This window comes from Hydra viridissima, unplaced genomic scaffold (assembly GCF_058129835.1).
Source record: "Hydra viridissima isolate aposymbiotic clone 2 unplaced genomic scaffold, HvirCarnegie_v1 scaffold_2, whole genome shotgun sequence".
NCBI lineage: Eukaryota > Metazoa > Cnidaria > Hydrozoa > Anthoathecata > Hydridae > Hydra > Hydra viridissima.
This window is the reverse complement of record NW_028324301.1, coordinates 18,529,319-18,552,581: the sequence shown is the minus strand read 5'-3', so window position 1 is coordinate 18,552,581 and position 23,263 is coordinate 18,529,319. Positions and strand designations below refer to the sequence as shown.

Below are 23,263 nucleotides of genomic sequence, written 5' to 3'. Positions count from 1 at the left end.
GAAAATTATATTGATATTAACTTTGATATTACTGTACATATTATAGGCTATTAGGCAGTTTTTGTTTAGCCATATAGATTTTTTAATCATTAAGTGCACTCAATTTGACGATTTAGTTAGAACTACATTGCTTAGGGCTCTAGATGTGTGATTTTCTTATCGTGAATCAAAATTTTTATTTTAAAATGAAAATTAATTTCAATTTTTTTTAAATATTTTAACATTTTAAACTCTAAATGTAAATTTTAATTTACCAGAGTAACAAGTGTGCAATTTGTTCATTTACCATTAGTTGAAAAACACACACAAAAAAACCCTTAAACATTCAATAAAAATATTAACAGTAATTACTATTAGTGTAGTAATTATAGGAAGTAACTATTAATTCTACTACCCAAAAAACATAACTTAACTCTCTAATGGTAATCCGAACTTAATAAAAATTTTGCTGACAACCTTGCTTATCATTTACAAAGATATCAAACGGAGGGTTTTTTTTTAATAGCATTGAGGTTTTTTCAAAAAAGAAAAAATTGTCGATATTGAAACTCGTCCCCAGTAATCAATACACAGTCCAACATCCGGTTTAGAATAAATTAAACTTAATAGAAAACAGAAGCATTCATTCACCAATTTTCTACACCCTATTATATAATAAAAAACATTCTTAATTAAAATAATTAAGGAACTCTGTAAAAAATATCTTAAAACCAAAAGTACCAGAAAAAAACTTAAATAACTAGAGGCCAGATTTTTCAAAAACTTTTACTCTCTTGGATATAATACTAAGTTGTGAAAAAACAGAATTACCTGTTTTTAGGATTTTCTTTCCAAATAAATGCCCTAGGCTATTAAAGACACTTTCTTGATACATCTAACTCTTAATGTCTTTGGGACAAATGTCATTTTGTTTAAAGGACTTTCAATGTCATATTTTGAATGTTACCTTTTTTATCGCTATTTTATATTACTTGCTTCTCTCGTGAGCGACTCTTATTAGAATAAACTTTATATGTAAAAATCTAATAGAGATCTTCGTTGACAATTTTTATACCATTCTGTTCGCCGAAGCATGCGTAATTGTAAGTTTTTTTGACTGCACCATAAATTTTCTATTTAATAGTCTATGAATTAGTAGTAAACCAATCGGAATCAATCAAAATTTAAAAATACTGATTTATGCAATTAAAAAAATTTTTTAAATAGTATTACTTTTATTTGAATTTTTAGAAGCAATTAAAAAACACTTCATTTCCGTTTAAAGATTCAAATTGAGTGCGATGATAAAAAAAAAAAAGTATAGAAAATTAGAAATTATAAGTGGAAACTTAAAAAAGAAACAAAACCATCAATACGCCAACATTGTATTAAAATTATATTGAAATAAAACTAAAGCGAACGAATAAAAGGAATAAAACTGCTATTATTATTGCATACATAAGTTAGATAATTTTTAGAAAAAAGGACCAAGTCAATTTTTTTTTAGTGCTGAGTTATTCTGCGTATCCAGTCAACGAACATTCCGACTTTATAGTATTCTAGGCAAGGTTTTGAAGTTAGCGAACTACTGTCACGATAATAAGATCCGCGTATAAGTATTCCCGACAGCAACCATTTTTGGTCAGTTTGATTAGTTATTTCCCTTGATATCCCAAGTAATGGTGAACCACTCATAGGGAGATGAAACTAAAAACAAAACAAGTAAAAAATTTCAGAATCAGTTTACTAGACGTAAGATAATCGAGTTTAAACATCAGCAAAAAGGTAGAAAATTTGGAAACAAACCTCCTGAATGTTAAACCTGGTGCATATACTGTCTTGATTAACTTTTTTATCCTGCACGCAACACTCTGCTTTTGCAATTTTTGCAACGACTTGTCGTAAGTTTCTATCAATAGTATGAAAACATAAGAATATAATTTTCTGGCAAAATTTCTGAAAAATACTCAAAATAATGTTTGAAAAACAAGCACAACTCTGAATTTACTACAAATGCACAAAGTAAATTGTAAAACGTTGTTACATCACCCTAGATATTACAGTTTTAAAAGATAGAATAACGTCTTCTACTAACACATGATCGGGTGACCAAGTAGCAGCTAAAAGTTCTTTTGCTTCAGATAAATCAACATCATGCTTTCCTTGAGGTAAACAAACGGGTTGAATGCGATTTGATAGTGGAGCTCTTTCCAACAAACGAATCAAAGCTAAGTCTAAAGTAGGATGATAAATGATTTCCTTTGCGTGTATGTTGTTATCGTTATCATAAAAGCCATACATATAACTGCCTAAAGAAACAAGGATGTTTTGCGGAGGAATTCTTATATCAACACCAAATCTTAGGCAGTGACCAGTGGTAAGAATAAATTCGTCGCTTACAAGTATGCCCATACAATTAAACAGTGGGGTAGTGAAATGAGTAAAATCAATGCTCAAAGATGCTTGCCATGCCCATCCTTCCGACACAACATTCCATGCGTTTGAAGAAATCTCCGTTATGTTAATGACAGTTCTTTGGCAAACTAAAAAGTAATTTATATATCCACTTTGGAATTTTTAAAATCTTCGAAAAGCCTTATTTTTTAGAACTTTTAAAATGTACAATACAAAAACTTCAGACCTATTCTGATGAGACAAGAACAGGCCTGGACAACGTCCAGCCTGCATGCCATATACCACCTGATGCAATTGTTCGTGTCCCGCCGAGTATTTTATTAAAATATATTTTGATTAATTAAAATTTAAACTAGAAAAAAAAATTTTTTAAGCTAATTAGTGAAAAGTTGATTAATGCTGAATCAAATGAAATGAAGACCGCAAGGACTCGGGCTAAAAGAAAGCTGTAAATATGCCAATATAAAAGCTAGGTGTTTAGCCCAAATTTGATTTGGGATAAGTTTTCTGCAAATTAGGCAAACACCTTTGTCCATATGGACATGGTCCACTGTCATGTTGAGAGACATGCCAGTGGAATGTCTCTTAAACGAATACAGAATGTCAGTGGTGAATTATACAAGATTAAAAGTATTAATTCATCATCAATTCAAACTACTGGAAAAACTAGAATCTAAACACAATGATGTAGATGTATCAGGAAGAGCCTTGAAAAAAGTCTGGGAATTGATTTGAGATTTTAAAAAATTTGCTTTTGAAAGCAAAAAAAAATTTGCTTTTGAAAAAAAAAAAAATAACCACTACCCTCATACACACAATCAAAATTAAAGGTCAAATTTTGTTTACACATTTTACACAATTTCAAAACTTTTAACAAAATTGTCACTTGTCAAGATCTCATGTCATGTCAAACAGTATTAAATGTTTTTTTAAAAAAATCACTTTCCTAAGTAAATCATAAGCGTATAACTATGATCACTTTTTAACATTGAAAGGAACTTATCAAACCCTGTGAAAGTATTTTTTTATTGCTACAGATATAGCTTATAACTTATCTTTGATATCCTCAACTTTTATAAAGTAGAAAGCGCTCCAGTTGATCTTCAACTAGAACTCATTGACCTTCAGTCCAATCGCAATTAGTGAGAAAAATTTGAGCCAGCTTTACTTCTCTGGTTTCATGCCTTTCTGAATAGAACTCTAATGCTACACTGTGTTCGGGTTAAAATTGGTTACACAAAACAAGCTAGTATTGTTTGATTTTACATAAATATGTGATCAAACATTTTCTTTAATAAAACTGTATAAATCAAAAAATTATTTAGTAATTTAGGTCGACATTTTCAAGCATTTCTCAATTTTCCAACAATAGAAATCAAGCCAGATATAACTTTTCCGGTAAAGTAACATCAGCATTTCCAAACATCTCATTTGCTTTTAATTGAAATTTTAATCATGCAAACAAGTACTACACTTGCAACTCGCTTGTTCTATGTATATACATTATTGGAAATTTTTTAAAGTGTTTTTTACCAGGTGGGTATAACCTTTTTTTACTTTTATGTGGCCCGAGGGGTAATGGAGATCCCAAAAGCTGCTGTAGAAGTTTATTTCTGATGAAAGGAAATTTTAAAATATTTGAAATGTTTAAATCTTTCTGAATGCTAAAGCAAAATGGTAAAAAAAAAAAAAAAAAATGCAACTCAAATTTGTAAATTTATCTAACTTTCAAATAGGTACTTTACCTGTGTTGTTAATAGCCTTAGTACATGACATCTGATCAGTGTTTAAGATATAATTGTCTTGGCACATGCAAAAGTAACTAAACAAAAAAAAATTCTTAATGCCATTTAAATAAAAAGTAAACATTACCAAAAAAATGTATTGTTAAATGTGAATCTTATTTTATAAAATTTCATGGTATTTTTAAAGAAACAACTTTACAACCTGCCTGGTATGTTAATACAATTGTGTTCACATTTATGTAACTCTGGTAATTTACATTCATCAATATCTTGACATTTTAATTGATCTACAAGCTGAAAGCCAATAGCACATTCACATTTAAATGTCCCAATATAGTTTATACAGGTACCTTCACAAGGGTTGTGTTCACATTCATTCTTATCAACACAAGTAAATGAACTGAAATGATAAAGTAACGAAACAAAAAATTAACATACTAAAGAAAATTTACTCTAAATACCAAGAAATCCACTGCAATCATAAGTAGAATAACAAAAACAAGGAGATACAGTTTATTATACTTATTGTGTTACTACTATTATTTAGTACAGGTGTACCAAGAATGCAATGAGATAATACCTATGATCTCGAGCAGTATATCCTTCCTGGCATTTACAAGAGAAACTTCCTTTTGTATTTTCACAAATATGTGAGCAACCTCCATTTATAATGGCACACTCATTAATATCTTCACAACTTGTTTGATTTCTAATTGATCGATAACCTACTGCACATTCACATATGTAACTAAAGATAACATCTGCCCTTAAATGGCGAAAACAAAGAAAATAACGAAACTGACTTTGAAAAGTAATTTTTTAAATTTCTAAACCTTCCTATTGTGTTAATACAATTTCCTAAACAACCAGGTGTCCCAACATGACATTCATTGACATCCAAGCAACTTACTCCATCGTAACTCAAGTAAAATCCAGCTTGGCAACTACACTCATAACTTCCATTAGTATTTAAACAGATATGCTCACACTTTGCTAAGCCATTTGTACATTCATCAATGTCTAGGTTTAGAAAAAAAATATTCATCGCTTTAATACATTTAATTTAAACTATTTCAATCTTTACTTTAACTTAAAAACCAAAGAACTTATCAATATTTTGAAGACATTTTTTTCAAACCGAACCTTCGCACGAAGTTTTGCCTTTAATCATTTTATGTCCATCAAAGTTACATTTGCAAAAAAAACTACCAATCGTGTTAACACATTTCTCATCACAACCACCATTATTTATCTCACATTCATTGATATCTACAACCGAAAGAACGTCGTTAAATAGAGAAAAATTTAAGATTGTAACCTCCGGACCTCCATCATTTTTGTATTGATTGTAAATTTAATAAGTTAAACCTGGAAAAATTTTTAAAAATTTTTAAGAACAGATATCAACTTTCTTAATATAGCTAATACTACAAATAGCTCAAGAGACCACCTCATTTTTATTAATTTTTGATTTGTAGTGTGTGAGTTTATTGTTAGATATTTTTAGAAATTTTATGTTTAGGAAATTATGTTTCTTTTTTGGTCTATACTATATTATTTTAATTTTAAGCTACCCTTGAAACAAAAATAAGTTAACAATTCCAGGACAGTGGCTAGAATCTTGTCAAAGCAGCTATTTTCTTAACCACTAACTTTTTAAAAAAAATTACAAATGGCTTGTATAGCAATATCTCAAGAGCTGTAACTGACGAGAAAAACTTATGTTTTAGTTATGTTTTTATAATCTGCTACAGGGTTATGCAAATAAGAGGAGCCATATATGTAAAAAAAAATATGTAAAAAAAAAAAAAAAAAAAAAAAATTCAGTTTGTTCCTGCTTTATTTCTGAAAAGCTTTTTCAAATCATACTGAAAAGGTTACTAATAGTAATATCTACAATAGAATCCTAAATGTCAAACAAAATTACACCAGTACTTAGTTGGGCAGTCTATTGTAATAGAAACAGTTTGATAATGTCTCAGCATTGAAGTATTGTCAAACTGATGTTCTAATTTCAAGCTTAATAGGAACATTGATTGATATCTTTCTCACTTAGTACAAAAAATCATATTTGTTTGATAGTTTTCTTCTGTTAAATTGTCAATCTAAATGTTAGATGTTCAACCAGATTAAGATCTGGATTTCGTGATGAACACTCCAAGACAGAAATTATTTAATTATTTAAATTCCAACACCAATATTCATTCTGTTTTTTTTCACAGAACTCTGCAACCAATTATGCACCCAGTTTTCTTGCATCATCTATCAAAAGCTTTGTAGTGGTCCTGCCATATCTCTTATTTGTAAAATGAGGTTGTTCTGTATTTTTTAAAAATTAAAACACTATCTTGCTTTTAACATTAAATAACACTACAAATTTATATCTTAGAAACTTCAAATCCAGCTGCAAATCTCATAAAACTTCTTGAATAAAAATCTCTCCTTTTGATCTTCTGATAACTTATAGTTTAAATATTGGTTTAAAACTATTCAAACACAATAAAAGGTCTAAATAAGGCTTAAACATTATAAAAATGAACCATAGAAATTTACAGATTGCATAACTTTGATCTATGCAGTTGTGCACAAAGTCAATTGTGTAAATTTTGAACAACGTTTACACAACTGATTTGAATTTTTCTTTTTCTAAATAGGTCAGGTCAAAGAGATTTAGCCCAACTTATTAAAGGTAGTTAATCCAAAACAGATAGAGTTTATTATCTATTAACATACTTTAGAAAACTCATACTGCAAAAATTCAAACTGCTTAAAAAATTCTAGAAAGCCTGGGGTGTAGAGAGACTAAGCTTCATAACAACATCATTCAGTGCAGCAGTTCTGGTTTCATATTTTCTATGAAATATAGCACAATAATGATGATAAGGTATTCTAAAACTCATGAACTATAGTTCTTATCAGTGTTGCAGGGCCTAAATTAAATTTTAAAACTGTTTCAAAACTTTACATGAATTTAATTTTGCTCTGCTTTTAGAGTAAAATTCAAACAGTAAACCAAAAACTTAAATCTGCTAATTCAAACCTTGGACTGCTTAAGGAATCAACTCTTTGCCCTTCATGAAGAAAATTTCCAAAAAATTCCACAAGACGTTCTAAAAAATAAGAAAGTTTTGTGGTAGATTTTTGTGCTGCAGTGAGGAAAATTCCTGGTATTGCCAGGTTGTTTAATAGATAAACAAGACCTTTTTGGGAGTGGTGTTGAAAAAAAGGCAGATATCTTTGATGCAATCAACCATTTTCTGTAAATTGTCAACCTTGTTGCCAATTCTACAAGTAAACTTGAGTATTTGTTTTCTAGGCTGACTTTTATAGCCTCTAATTTGCAAAGCAGCTTGAAATCTGGGATTATTAATGATTTGATGTTCTTTTTCTTGAATCCTCTGAATAATTGTTAAACATTTCTTTTTTCTTTAATTTTTAGATATAGTCCAAATTTTAAAAAATTTAAAAGCTGAGTAAATACTTTTCATTGAAAAAATTAAACTGATAGAAGTTAAATATTTTCTTCTTGTCAAAACCAGTAATTGAAACCAAATATTTAGGATTTTGTTTCTACAGATTTAACTTAACCATTATCTGAATGCTGGAAGCCGGAGGCTGGGGGCCTTAGCCTCTAGGAAGAATGGTCTGGGGGACAAACATCCCAAAGTTTTTTGAGGTCTATCAAGCCCTGTACATAAAACTTTATAAAAAACATAACACCCAATTATATAAATAAAAAATCATAAACAAATCTTTTTAAATGGATAACATTAAATATTTTAATGATAGAAGAAATAGAGCAAAACAAAAGCAAAGCTAAAACAAAAATTCTTCAAACCTCTACAAACATTGTCTTTTAACAGATAACCTTCAAAACATGTACATTCAAAAGTACCAATTTTATTAATGCACTTTTGCTCACAATTATCCAATTTAAATGTGCACTCATCTAAGTCTAAATACAACAGTATAAGATAAAAATATCACACAAAGCATGTGGTATTTTAGATGTTGAACTGTTAAAGAGGAGATTTTATTTATTTGCTTAAGCAACAGAATTAAATTTAAACAATAAATGCTTTTATGAATAATCAACAGTAGAATTATTAAAAAAAAAAAGGGTAATTTAATTTAATTAAATGTTAAGTGAACCTTTTTTAATGTAATACTTATATCTTGCTTATAGTACTTTTTGATCTTAAAACATTTCAATACTTAAAAATTTTAAATTTCAAATGAGTTCAATTGAAATACCAACACATGTGCGCTGATCATCTTGTAAGTGAAATCCTTGACTACATCCACACTTGAAGGAGCCGTATTCATTTGTACAGAGTTCAGCACAAGGCCGTGAAGAACACTCATTTATATCTGAACAAGTAATAACATGTTTATTACAACTTTTTCCATTTGAACATTTTTACTAAAACTTAAAAGTAAACTTATACTAAAAAAAACTATTATTGTTTTACAACAGAACTACTAAAATACCTATACAAGATGCACGATCTGAGTCAAGCTTGAAACCTGAATAGCATTGGCACTGCACTGTGTTTTTTTGATCAGTTATACAAATATGCTCACAACCACCATTATTTATTTTGCATAAACCTATGAAATTTGAATAAAAGTTAACTTCCTTTCAAAAGATTATCCTTTAAATTTACTGATTTAAAAACGCTTTTAAAGTAATACTTATTTTATATTAACTAAGTTATTGCACCATTATTCCTGTTGACTTTTATCATTTGTTATTGCTATTTTTATTGAGCTATGAAGAATAGCCCTCAGTTTTAATTATTTTGCTATAGTGTCTTAATATAGTATCTTTGTTTTTATCAAGTCAAGTATCTTTGTATCAAGCTTTTGCTTTTTTTTTTTTTTTTTTTTCAATTAGACTTTTTAATGAGCCACGGTTTTTTTACATACTATTTTACTGTGTAAATCTAATGTTTACATTTTTCTAAATCTGCTTGCTTTAAACATATCCTTATTAGTTAAACTTATTTCAGCCATACGTACACTTACCATTGCACATTTACACTTACCATTGCATATGTACACTTACCATTGCAATCAATTTCATCACTATTGTCTATGCAATCATTTTGGCCATTACATCGTTTTGAAGGATGTATACATTTATCACTAGCACATTTAAACTGTGTGTAACCACAAGTTAAAGGTTTTAATGAAGTTAGTTGCGTTTTGATTGTAGTTACAGCACCTACAATTTTTAAAATTAGAGACTCATTAAATAGTTTATTACAATAATTAATATAATATCATAGGAAATACATGAGAAACATTTAAGAGTAGGTCTATTTACTACAATGACAGTAATATCTGATATAGTGATCAATACATAGATTCATAATAAACTATAAGAAAAAAAATTTATAATTTCATACATTTTTTATAAAGAAAAAAATTAATAAGTAACAAATATTTTTAAATTTTCAGTAAACAAAAATATTCAACAAAAAAACACTGCATACCCAAACATTGACTCTCATCACTAGCATCCCCACATTGATCCAAGCCATCACAAACAAATTTTGACTCAATGCATTTTTCATTTAAGCATTTAAATTCTTGACAACTACATTCCAATTCATCTGAATTATCAAAGCAGTTATTAATACCATTGCATTGCAGCATCAAAGGTATGCATTTATCATTGGCACATTGGAACTCAGACTGCTGACATTTACTATCTGTATGCAGTATTTGAAATAAATAAATAACCTACTACTTTGGTATTTCTTTTATAAAAGTCTAAAAGAACTTTTTTTAATGTTCTTTTGTCACACCTTTATAAGTGAAAAATAAAGTTAATAGGCTCAATTCTCTCACTTATCATAACTTTATTCAAAAACTAAGAAATTTTATTACTTTCAAATAAGACTTACTAAGACTGTAGAAAGTTGCAGTAAAACCAGGTTTATTGATTAAATTATCTGAATGAAACTTGACTAACATTTGATTCGATGATGAAGTAAATGTAGTTTTAAATGATCCACAAAATTCTTTAAGGAGTTTCAAACCATTCTTTAACACATCATACACACTGATAGAATCCAAACAATTTCCTAAACACATCATATACACTGATAGAATCCAAACAATTTCCTAAACACATCATATACACTGATAGAATCCAAACAATTTCCTAAACAATTTATGATTTAAAAAATTTTTGAATAATATTTTTAAAAAAGTTAAGTGACAGGACAGAGAGTGTGTAACACTCAGAATAAAAAATCAAAAATGTTCAAAAATATATCATTCATAAAATGGTAAACATTTTAAAAAAATCAAAAAAACCAACCAACAAACAAAAAACAACAGAAAATTGAAAAAAATTATTGTTATAACATTTTAAAATTTTAAAATGTTACAAGTTATCATGTTTGTAACTTCATGTTTGTAAGTTTCGGATGATGCTTCCAATTAACAAAGGCCTTACTTAGAAAAAAATTTTTTTTTTTTGCAGTATCCAAATATTACAATACAAAAAAAGAACCTTAGGAAGCTTACAGTGATGAACCAATAACCTTACATAATCCAGATTATCTGTCTTCACATCCACTGAACCACACATGGAATTGAATAGAAATTGAAAGAGCTCTTAAGATGTGTTAGTTAAGATCAACATCAACATGTCAATCTGTGGTGATCTAAAAATTGTTGCTATCTTACTCTATATTGGTCTTCAGGGTGTACATTTTAAGTATTGTTGTTTCTTATGTGAATAAATAAGATTATACTAGTTCCAATACACATCAAGTTTTAGTTAATGAAAAACTTCACAAAAGCAATGTTAAAGAAAAAAGCAGCTTTTAAGTAACTGATAGGTAAATGTTCATCACTTACTGCTACAAAAATTAAGGAATTTTTGTTGGCATATGCACTTATTAACAATGATTAAGTTAACTTTTTGTATGGCAAGGAAAAGGGTGCATGGATAAATTTTATCTATTTTCTTTTGAAAAATCTTTTGAAAACTTTTAATTCTTACTATCTAATAACACTTTTGAACATTTAATTGTATTTAAACACGGGCTCAACTATTTTCTGAACTATGGTTAAATAGACAACTTATTAAGAGTTTTATCAAACGTTAATAAAATAGATTTGAGATTTGGGATTAGTTGTACAATCTATTGTGAGGGTTTTCAACATCAAGTGCAATTTTTTTTTAGGTAGTCATAAATAAGTGTTTTCCTTATTAAAAAAAAAAGAACAAAAAAAAACAAATATTTATGTCATTAATACAAACAACTCTATTCTACTTATCAATGAGTAGCAATGTTAATATTGTACAATTTAAAAAAAAATTAAAAATTTCTTTTCAAAACATTGTGTAACAAAAGCTAACTTTTAAAACCAATATAAGTAGAGCAATTTATTCACCTACCATTAAATTCATTTTCCAGTGTAACATTAAGAAACTGAAGAACAATAACTTGCCCAGGATTTGCTTTAATAAGATATGAGCAATTAGCATTAGCATTATAGTGTTGAGGGTAATTTGGTGATGAAAAAGAACCATTTGATTTGTTAAATTCAAAATCGCATACTAAATATATTTAAGATTATGTATACACACTATTAAAAAATAAAATATCTAAATCATTATTATCAGATTTACAAGAAAATATCTAAAGATTACTCTCTGTCAAAAAACACAATCTTTTTAAAATTAAATCAGAATTTAATTTTTGAAATAACTAACTCTTTACTGAATAGTATTGCATAGAAAATCCTTTTGCATTATCCATTTCATCGGTTATAAAGCGAAGAAACAGAATATTACTCTTGGATTTGATATCAGAAGGGATATTGATACCACAATAAGGTTTGGAATAAAGATCAGCTTTTTCATTTGGTCCATCATAAATATACAATGCATCTGACATACAATTATAACTTCTTTCTATTTCAAATTTTTTAACTGTGAGGACAATCTGACGACCAAGAGGAACAATTATTTTCCATGAACATTTCAAATTGTTGGAGTATGGCTTTGGATATCCTGGACTTTCAATAATACCACTTTCATCATTTAACACAAATTGACAACCTATTAAGAAAAATTTGATTGTTTAGTAACTTCTTTTTACTTTATTCTGTGAGAAATCTCAAATTTTTAATGAAAAAGATTTTTAAAAAACAATTTATTTAGTAACTGATTAGATAATCATTGAAAAAACTATACAAATTAGATGCAAAAAGTTGTTTGTATTATAAGGGGGGGAATTGATTACAGAAAAGCTGTAAAGCATAAATCTAGAAATAGATTTATATGTAGTGTATAAGATATAATAGCCTCCTTGAGCCTGGAGACAAGACCAGCACCATTTAAATTTAATGCAAAAGGTTTTAAGACTAAGACAAAGAACAAGAATTTTAAGACCAAGACTAAGACACAGCTAGGGGAAAAAAATTATTCATAATCGAGCTCGAAGGCAAGTGTATAGTAAATGGTCTGAGTGCCTGAAAATTTATGAGAAAATAGCAGCTAATAAAACAGCCATTTAATGTGCCACTTTGCACACTTGTACATATCTGTTAGCAAATAAATTGTTAACAACAGTTCTGATAAAAAAAAACCCTCTATGTATGATAGGTATCTTCATTAAAATGTAAACAGAAATATGACTTTAAAAGATTTAGTTTAATATAACGGAGACTAAACAATAAAAAAATTTCATTCTAAAAGCCACATATCTCATATCTCATAACCTAATCTCATTTATCTCATATCCCACTTATCTCATATCTCATAACTTAAAACTAATAAATTTTATTGAACTTTTTAGCTTCAAGTTATGAGATATGCTGTTGTTAGTAATTTTTATTTTTTGAACAACATTTAAATATATGAATATAATAGATAAAAATATGTTTGGAGTAGATTTTTTTAATTTTATGCAGTAACAAAATTTTGAATTGAGTATTATTTTATTATGACTTTATAATATTTTATGTCTATCATTTTGAAAAAATAGCTTAACAAAATACTACCTACATAATTTCATTATAGACAATAATAATTGCTTATGTTTTATTTGCTTTAGTCAATATGATCAGAAATTGAAAACAGATTAACAAAAAAAATTGGTAACACAAGCTCTGTAAACATGAAGGAGGCAGTGTGTATAATAATTAAGAAAGGGAAAATCATTTTTGCTGTAACTAAAAATGCTTTGCTCTTTGTAAAAACACATTTTCAAGTTTTTGTCAGTATATGGGAAAAGCTAACCAATATGTTCTTGATGAAATAAAGTACACATTAAACTGCAAATACAAATAGGTTTTCACTAATGAAGAAAAAGTATTGTTAAAAGATTACGTAGTGAAGGCCTCCAGGATACATTATAGACTTACTTACACTCAGTTTAAAAAATTAGTTTATGATTTTGCTGACCTCAACAGGAAAATTGTTCCCTTACTATGGACAAAAAGCCTGACTGCTGGAGAAGATTGGTTGTGTGGTTTTACGAACAGATTTACAGATTTTTCTTTATATAGACCAGAAGTAACCAGTTTGTCATGTGCAACAAGTTTTAGTAAAACAAATAGTGCAGAATTTTTTAAAAATCTGGAATAAAATTCTTAGAAATAATAATTTTAATCCTAATGACATATATAACGCAATGAGCCATGATGGGACAGGTTGTTGTACAGTGCAGAAAGTAGGGGATATAAAAGTCATTGCCTGTGAAAAAGATAAGCAAGTAGGAAAAATCATTTAAGCAGAGTATTTTGGTTACAATACTTGCTATGGTAAATGCTTTAGGAAATGCAATTCCTCCATTTAAGATGTTTTTTAGAGTGCATTTCAAAGATTCAATGGTACACAGTACTCCACCTGGAACAGTTGGGACAGCTAATGCATCAGCTGATAGTTTTTATTTATTTATGAACCACTTTATTTTATCAACAAAATATTCAAATGAACAACCAGTCTTATTGATTTTGGACAATCATGATACACACCTTTCTATTAAGACAATTGATATAGCAAAAGAAGAGGTTGTCATGTTTACACTGCCACCCCACTGCAGCCACAAGCTACAACCTTTTATACAATTTATACATACAATTATGTATAAATCATCATTATAGATATATAATGATGATTTATACGTAATAAATACCAATTCAATAAAAAATAATGAGTCATTATGTAAAAGGAACTTCGCGGTACCAATTGGCTATTCGGTTAACTAGGAAATGTGGTTAGGGTTGCCCATGATCCATTTGTATTTATTACAAAGTTTATTCTTATAAAATATTAAATGTATGAAAGATAATTTGGCTGAAACTCTATTCTAATGCCACTGACATTTTTCAGATAACTATAAAGCCTAAAAACTATCTGAACGAGAAAGAAATAAGTGAAGTATTAGAAGAACTGCCAGATGATTATAGTGTGGACACTGATATTGAAGAATATGATGAAGTGGAACATTGAACAAGTTGTAGGTGGAATTAACAACTTTTACATCATCTTCCAACGTGAAATTTCAGGCAGATTTAACTGTTGAGTTAATTTTATCAAGTCTCTATAGACTACATTTATATTTCTAAAAAAACCTTTCCAGTTTTGCCAATTGATTCATTCAAATTATCATGATATTTTTATATTCATTGGTGAGTTTCATACATTGCTATAAGTATTATTTATTTCTCATTTGTTTTTGTATTAATCATTTTCAAGGTTTACTACCTTTATCATGGATAATTTGAAACTAGGCCTGAAACTCTTACATTATTTTTAGTTGCAATGCTAAGCACCTTTCCAATTTTGCTAAATGATTTACTTATGCATAATATCATAGTATTTACATATCGATTACTGAGTTTCATACATAACTGTAAGTATTCTTCAAATCTCATTTGTTGCTGTATTTATCATTTTCAAGGTTATAGAACTTTTTTAAGGATAATTTGATACTGGATTGAACTTCTTATCTTTTTTCCAGCTGGAATGCTAAGCGCAAATGACAATGATGAAGATGGTCCAGATATTGAGTCAGCTACAGACAATTGTGCTAGCTTTTCTCCAATCGACAAAAATATTCCTGGACAATAATTATCATCAACTGTTGATGACCAGGATGGTAAAATTGATGATCCAGATCAGATTGGTGACATAGGTGATTGGATTAATTTTTTGATTTTTTTACAGGTTTGGTCTTTTCAGTCAATGATGAATGAGTAATTGACTATGTGCCAGTAGTTGACCATTTAGAAGGATAATTGTTAAAATAAGCCCTACTCTGGTAAAACGATTTTAAAAACAGCGGGAAAATATTCTTCTGCAATTTGGCTCTATCAAATTTGTTTCGAAATATTTTTGCGATTTCGAAATTCTGAAAATATTACCGAAATAATTTTTCACTTTCGAAATTGTCAAATTTGTTTCGAAATATTTTTGCGATTTCGAATTTCTGAAAATATTACCGAAATAATTTTTCACTTTCGAAATTGTCAAATTTGTTTCGAAATATTTTTGCGATTTCGAAATTCTAAAAATATTACCGAAACAATTTTTTACCTTCGAAATTCTAAAATTTGCTTCGAAATATATTTGTGATTTCGAAATTCTGAAAATAATACCGAAACGATTTTTTATCTTCGAAATTATAAAATTTGTTTCGAAATATTTTTGTGATTTCGAAATTCTGAAAATAATACCGAAACGATTTTTTACCTTCGAAATTCTAAAATTTGCTTCTAAATATTTTTGCAGGGATTAGAACCCCAAAGGTTCTTTTACAGGGATTAGAACCCTCAGGATAAGATAGGGGATTGATATTTTGTGACATTTTGTGGAAAAGGGAGGGGGGGGGATCTGAAAAGTTTTTTGCGTGACATAATTTGCGAATGACCACTTACATCTACACGGTGAAATGTTTCATATAAAATATTAGCCCTCTCAAAGTGAATAAAACCTACATATAGCAAAAGCTACTTAAGTGTTTTTGTTTACAATTTAAATTGTAAATTTTGAACGTAGAATTTTTTAAATTTTTACTATACAAATTTTTAGTTATTAATTATTGAATGAAGATGCTTAAAAGCATCTTCATTCAACAATTAATATAATGGAGGGAGATACTATATTTTAATTTCTAATTTAATATGAAAGGAAGGGGGGGTAAATATTTTATTCCGGCTCTGAAAAAACTGCATTCTATTCAACAATCATATTTGCTTTTGTTAACAAAATAAAATTTAAAAAAATTTATAATGTTCAATCAAATAAAAAAATATTAGAAATACATGTATAAGTACTATTATACAACTAAATCGACTTTTAGTCGATTAGTAGAAAATCCAAAGTCGATTACATCGACTCTAAGATTTTTCAAAGTCGACTAATTTCGACTTTTAGTCGATTTAGTCTAAGTCAATATGAACACCAGTTTAAACACTTTTTAATTTTAAATTTGCATAACGTAAGTTTAAACTTTAGATTTAGAATTTGCATTAAAGTTCGTGCGCTTTTCCTAAATGATATAATTATGATATTTAAAAGTTATAATATGCAATTCCTTTAAGGCCTGTAACGCACGTATATGAAATCATTGTTGTAACGTAAACGCCTAATTACTCTCTTGGGATTATTTAGATGAGATTTACAACGATTTCAAACAATTATATTTATACCTAAGCAATCTTTTTGTTACATAACTCAAAATTTTAGTTCGAGTTGTTGAGGCAAAAACAAGTTATTAGGTTTTAAAGATTTACTAAAAACACGTGTTTTACAACACATTTTTGGCCATTATGGATAGTAAAATTAAAAAAAAAAAAAATAGCTGTTTTTTATTTTATTTTAATATAAATTTATTCTCACCAAAAAAAAAAAAAAATCATAATTTTGATTACTTAAAAAAAACAACTTGTTTTCAGTTGTGTGCCACCTTAAATTTACCAAGATAGTATTATTTTGCCATATATACATATATATGTATTATTTTATATATATATATAAATATTTATTATATATATAAATACTATTTATATATATAATAAAAGGTCTACTTGCCGAAACAACCCGTGGTAAATTATTTAGGCACCCGGTTATTTTAATACTATTATGCAAATAAAATATAAGGTATTAAAATTACTTTTTGGAATAAATTTAACTTTTCAAAATTCTTTTTTTTTCTTCTTGTAATTAATTTCACTTTTCGAAATTCTTTTTTTTCTTTCGAAATTAATTTCACATTTCGAAATTCTGTTTTTTCTTTCGAAATTAATTTTACTTTTCGAAATTCACTTTTTTTTTCGAAGTTAATTTCACATTTCAAAATTCTATTTTTTCTTTCGAAATTAGTTTTACTTTTCGAAATACACTTTTTTTTTCGAAGTTAATTTCACTTTTCGAAATTCTGTTTTTTCTTTCGAAATTAATTTCAGTTTTCGAAGTGCAATTTTTTATTTCGAAATTAATTTCACATTTCGAAATTCCTTTTTTATTTTCGAAATTAATTTGGCTAGTTCGATTATTTTCATAAGTTTTTATAGATTTCGAAAAGAAAGAAGTATTTCGGTACCGTTTTAATCGAAAATTTTCGAAATTTGCAATTTCGATAACGAACCCTAGCTGACAGTCAATGTTAATGTGCTACGCTCTTGCCTAATTTTTGAAGTTTTCTTCCACAATTTGTTAAGGAGATGTCACAAATAAGATTAATTTTAAAAGGTAAGTACGTTTTTTTTTAATATTAGATGATTATATTTTGAAAAAGGTATATTTGATACTAATTAAAACTTATTTATCGCCTGTTTACAGTCCATCTGTAGTCAGTTATGAGGGGTTTCAAATATTGGATCAGAAAATTTAAAAAGTTTAGTAATTGACCAGGGTGGTCAATTACTAAGTAATTCTTTTATTTATCTTAACTCATCGTAATATGCATGTTTCATGTTTTTATAGAAAATTTCACTGTTTTTTGTATTCTTAGCATAAAAGGTTAGGTTTATCTAATAGATGACCAAGTGGTCAAATACTAGAACAATGATGTGTCACCTCTGAATCCATTTTTTTTTTGTAGTGTTTCAGATTCATTATGCCTGCCATAAATGGCCAATTTGGGAATTTCTCAGAGAAAGCAATTAAGGAAGCCATGTTAGAACTAATAATACACCAGTCTGGGCAGCGGCTAAAAAATATGGTGTAGCGATAATTACTCTAACATATAAAGTGGAATGCAAGTCACCCATAGAAAGAAAAATGGAACCTCAACCCATCTTAAGCTATGAAGAGGAAACAGTTATTGCTAACTGGGTTCTAGAAATGGCAGAAGCAGGGTTCCCTGTAACTGTAAAAAAGCTTCAAGATAGTGTTCAATGGTTGATGACTGACTTTAGGAGAGACAATCCCTTTGCTGACAATCTCCTAGGAGGACGTGGATCGAAGGATTTTTAAGAAGAAATAGTAATACATCTAAATGTATAAGCCAAAACTTAATAGTTTCCCGTGCATCAGGGACACAGGACAATATTTTAGGTTGGTTCACGGAAATTTAAGAATGTTTTAAAAAAAAGATATTTTACAAGTTCTGATGGACACCCTCACAGCTCTTTAATGGCGACGAGACAGCCTTTTTTCTTAACCCAAGAGGAACTAAAGGTCCTGGCAGGAAAAAGAGATTAGACAATACATCAACAAGTTAATTTAAATGACAAGGAGTGTCTCACAGTACTTATTATTGGCAATCATAACAGCAGTGTTGTAACTCCATTGTTGGTTTAAAAATATGAGCGCCTTCTCCGGAAATAACGCTAAATTTTCCTTCTAGTTGGGCACTTAGAAAAAGTGATTCTGGTTTAATGCAGACGGAACCTTTTTTGGAATTCTGGGCAAACTTTTTCACCCTTGGCTTAAAGGAAGTAATATAACGCTTCCTGTTATTTTATTTGTTGATGGACATGTTTCCCATTTAAGTCTGCAGACAAGTCCTTGAATTTGTAAGTTGCAGAAACTTAACAAGATGTTTTGAAAAACACAATATTTGTTACGATTTTTTCTTTGCAATGATGGTTATGGTAAATAACAACTTTATAAAACAACTTTATAACTTAATAAAAGAAAAAATTTCTAATTCTTCTTTTTCTTTTTTCAAAAACTAGAATTTGAAAAAAGAAACTTACTATGAGTCAACTGGAGATACGTTATTATTAAGATTGTTTTTAAGGATGATAAATACAAGATGTAAACTTCGGCGTAAACACTGCTATCAATGTTTGTCATTTTGAAAAAAACTATTATTAATTTGAAGCGAAATGCTAAATTTTAATTTACATAAGAAAAGCTGTTAAACTAGTAAAATTGAAGAAAGCCTTTGATACAAGGTAAGAATAGGAAGACTAAAAAAAGGGTAAATAGTTTCAACTTGTGATCAAAAACAAACTATTACCAGAGACTGAACTTTAAATAAACTTTTTTTAAATAAATTTAAAAAATGACGTTAGCGAATTTTACTTCTAAAGTTAGACATTGCTGCCACCTTCCTAAAACCTTCGACAGTGGCAATCGAATTTTCTGTCAAAGTCTCATTGAAAAATGAAGGCTGTTTATGAAGAGACAAAACAAAATATTGTCAAGTACGATTCTTGCATCAATCACTGCATCTCAATTGTAGCAACAATAACTATCAGTTTTTGAAACATCATTCAATGATGTCAGTGTTTAAGAGATGAAAGTTTCTATGAAAAATACAACCAAAAACTATTTTTCAGCTATAAAAAAAATAGATTACTCAGTTCCCACTCTACCCCAGTGGGCATCGACGTCATTCTCACGTCGGTTCGATGTTAGTTTTAGGTTAGCGACGTCGCCGACGTAAATTCAACATCGCACCAACGTGAGAATGACATCGAAAATTAACATCGAGTTGCGATGTTAAATCAACGTCACAACGACGTAAAACATCGCGATGACATCGCGATAACATCGATATTAACGTCGATACAACTTTCCATTTCCAACGTTAATGCGATGTCACACTCGACGTCGCCTAAACGTTAAACCAACATCGCCGTGCCCACTGGGACTGGATCAAAAATACAAATAGTTTTTTCCGAATTTAAACTGGTTTTCGAAATACGAAATGCATTTTCACGTCCTAAATAAATACTTTTGAATTTCTCTAAGATGAATTTGCTCCTATTACTCAAATCCCATCCTTTAGCAATAGAAAAAACACGACTTTCTTGAACACAATCTCAAAAATTATTACTTCCTTTCAAAATCAAATTATTTCAAATTATAATAACTTCTTTCGGTTTTTGTTCCGGTTACGGTATCTGTTCTTAACGATAATGATATCAGTTTTTTGTAGTGATCAACGGGAACCAGAACTTTTTGAATTGCAAAACTTTTCGCAAATTTCTTAAGAACACTTTTACTTAAAAATGGTTTGGGAAGGTTTTCTGGAATATTGAAGAGGATTAGAACAAAAATTCAATATTTTCAAATTGTTTTATATGAAGATTAAAAAACATTATACATCTAGTATAACAATGCTACTTCATTTTTATATACTATAATTTAAAAATATTTATATTGTACTAACCGAAGACTTTCTGTACCTAACATTAAAACCTAACCGGGCGAGAAATTTGATCGATTTTTAGTGTCAACTGAGCCTGTAAAGTTTTAAATGTTTTTTTAGTAACAACCCAAAATAAGTTTTAGCATTCCAACAATATGAATCATTTACTATTTACGCACTCCTTATTTCATACATCAATACTTACTAACATTACCTCAACACTGACTTAAGTAGATTTCATGAGTGGGGACAGACGAAAATCATCGTAAAAAGAAACGCATAAAACACGGCATATCTTTATAAAAACACGGGGGAAAATACGGATAAACACGACAGAATACCAAAAATATCTTTTTGATATACTACTAAATTACAAACTATTTAATTCAAATTTATGGGGAAAAATAAAAGTTCGAATTAGAGAGATTTTCGACTTATAGAAAGTTGACTTTTTTTCAAATATTCTGGTCAAAGTAACAAAGAGAAATGAAAAAAACAAACAAATAGTGATTCTTAGGCCTAAATGCAATATAGATTATGTGTTTTAAACTTTTAAATTTTTAAAAGAAAGTCAGTAATTGTAGATTGTCTTTTTTGAATATAAGCTCTCATTCGTTTGAACCATTTAAGTACAGCTTTGTTGGTGTGATAATACGTATCAACTTTCACCCGTTTAGCCAAATTCTTTGACGAAAAGTGTCAAAGATTTTATCTTTATTCTTTTTCCAGGTTAAAAGAGTGTTTGGTAGAAAATCAAAGGTTTTCGAAATCTCTTTATTTGTTTTTCGTTTCTCCAGTAGAACATCGTGTTTCGGCTTTAAACTGTTTTCTTTATGCGGACTCTTTGAAGCCATGATTTTTTTTTAAAACAGAAGAGAATAATTCCACGTTAACCGTTTTTTAAAAACTTAAAACATTCGAAATTTGAAAAAAGAGCTGAATGGTTAACAAGCTTTTTACAAGTCAGAAATTTAAAAAGTTTGATTTACGGAGAGAATACTAACGGGTCCAAAAAATCCAATTAAACTGTGGAGGTTTTCGAATTATAGAGATTGGAATTATAGAAACCCAGTGGGCACCGACGTCATTCTCACGTCGGTTCGATGTTAGTTTTAGGTTAGCGACGTCGCCAACGTAAATTCAACATCGTACCAACGTGAGAATGAATTGAAAATTAACATCGAGTTGCGATGTTAAATCAACGTCAAAACGACGTAAAACATCGCGATGACATCGCGATAACATCGAATATTAACGTCAATCCAACTTTCCATTTCCAACGTTAATGCGATGTCGCACTCGACGTCGCCTAAACGTTAAACCAACATCGCCGTGCCCACTGGGAAGTTAAACATAAGAGTTTCTTAGGCGCATTTTACATTTGACTTTACATTTAATCGAATGGAGGTTTTCTAATTAAGGAGGTTTTCTAATTAAGGAGATTCGAATTAGAGAGATTGCACTGTAATAAAAATGGTGGTATTTTGATGTTATTAAAACACCGCATCAAAATACGAAATGCAAAATACATACAAAATACATACAAAAATAACAACATACAAAATAAAAGTATGCGGTGTTTTTTGCACGTTTTTTACCATGACTTTTTATATGTCCTTACTCATGAGAAAAAAAACTACACGTAGAAACTGGGCAAATTAGTTTTGGTTTCACAAAACACACAGTAACAAACAAGACGGAAACCAACCAGTTTTAATTAAATCAAGAAAGTTCATAATATCGTTTACAATCAGCTACCAATTAATAAACGAGTTACTGTCAGTTAGTATTTTAAAAAATAGTATATAAAGACATCAACATCTCTTATGTCACACAAAAAGGTTCCAAATAACTTTATATGATATAACAACAAATATTACCTTGGCTTTCGGTTAAAGTTTCCGTTAAACAACTAAAAACAGAAAAATAATTTGATAAACTTTGATGTAGAGCGTCAAAAATCCGTTAGCTTTTAACTTTTTCAATTCTGCGTTCATGGTAAACCATTAAGAACCCATTTTTCGTTTACCTGCAGACCTTCATTTGATCTGAAAAAAGTTATGGGAAATGCAACTGTTTTGTATGAGGGGGAAGCTTGTCGGTCGATTTTATCTCAATTTTGATAGATTAAATGAGGAGCGTTGTTTACAAATTAGCTATTATCAATAAATTTCAAACGCGTTGAACAGATTAAGAAATCTGTCAAAAGCATCATTACTACGAATATTTATTTCAGTAAAATGATCAAGACTCTAAGGACTATTTAACTGTTGAATTTCATGCGTAATTACATAAGTTTAGCTCGATTCTTTACTTTGCTTAATTGTGAAATTCGTATCGTAACGCACGCGATGATTATATAAAAATACTTACACAAAAAATATATTAAACGCTCACCAGTTGAGAACTATAAAAAGTAAGTGCAAATAATAGTTTTCCATATTTCTTTTTCTAACATTTATGTTTTTATATTTTACAAGTACGCACTTATCATTTCGATTAGCACATTCTCCTGTAAAAAAAAGCGCGCTGAGTAAAATTTGA

At 28.9% G+C, this 23,263-nt stretch overlaps 1 protein-coding gene across 3 annotated transcripts; it reads right to left on the bottom strand.

Annotated features, from left to right (window-relative positions):
- Positions 1 to 1,350: 1,350 nt before the first annotated feature.
- On the bottom strand, positions 1,351 to 23,244 carry LOC145186199 (uncharacterized). Of its 3 annotated transcripts, none has more exons than XM_090077057.1 (18): positions 23,117 to 23,244; positions 22,600 to 22,631; positions 11,878 to 12,225; positions 11,560 to 11,721; positions 10,052 to 10,231; positions 9,638 to 9,856; positions 9,208 to 9,366; positions 8,631 to 8,750; positions 8,394 to 8,510; positions 7,978 to 8,094; positions 5,283 to 5,408; positions 4,973 to 5,159; positions 4,720 to 4,887; positions 4,342 to 4,539; positions 4,140 to 4,216; positions 2,075 to 2,522; positions 1,786 to 1,888; positions 1,351 to 1,686 (listed from the first exon to the last, which is right to left on the bottom strand). In XM_090077057.1, exons 1-18 carry the CDS (start codon positions 23,158 to 23,160, stop codon positions 1,483 to 1,485), a joined length of 3,009 nt encoding a protein of 1,002 aa, XP_089933183.1. In that variant the 5' UTR covers positions 23,161 to 23,244; the 3' UTR covers positions 1,351 to 1,482. The 3 variants fall into 3 exon arrangements, 2 of the variants coding, with proteins under 2 accessions (XP_089933183.1, XP_089933184.1); XM_090077058.1 differs by having other exon boundaries at positions 23,093 to 23,233; XR_016449414.1 differs by lacking the exons at positions 1,351 to 1,686; positions 1,786 to 1,888; positions 2,075 to 2,522; ... (1 more) ...; positions 4,342 to 4,539; positions 4,720 to 4,887 and adding an exon at positions 7,180 to 7,249.
- Between the last annotated feature and the right edge of the window lie 19 nt (positions 23,245 to 23,263).

Excerpts from the sequence above, each read along its gene's own strand:
- LOC145186199 (XM_090077057.1), bottom strand. The coding sequence starts at position 23,160 with ATGGAAAACTATTATTTGCACTTACTTTTTATAGTTCTCAACTG. Across the intron at positions 11,722-11,877 it reads GCAATACTATTCAGTAAAGA|TATGCGATTTTGAATTTAAC; the intron begins GTTAGTTATTTC and ends AAATATATTTAG. Across the intron at positions 9,857-10,051 it reads TGCAACTTTCTACAGTCTTA|ATAGTAAATGTCAGCAGTCT; the intron begins GTAAGTCTTATT and ends TACTGCATACAG.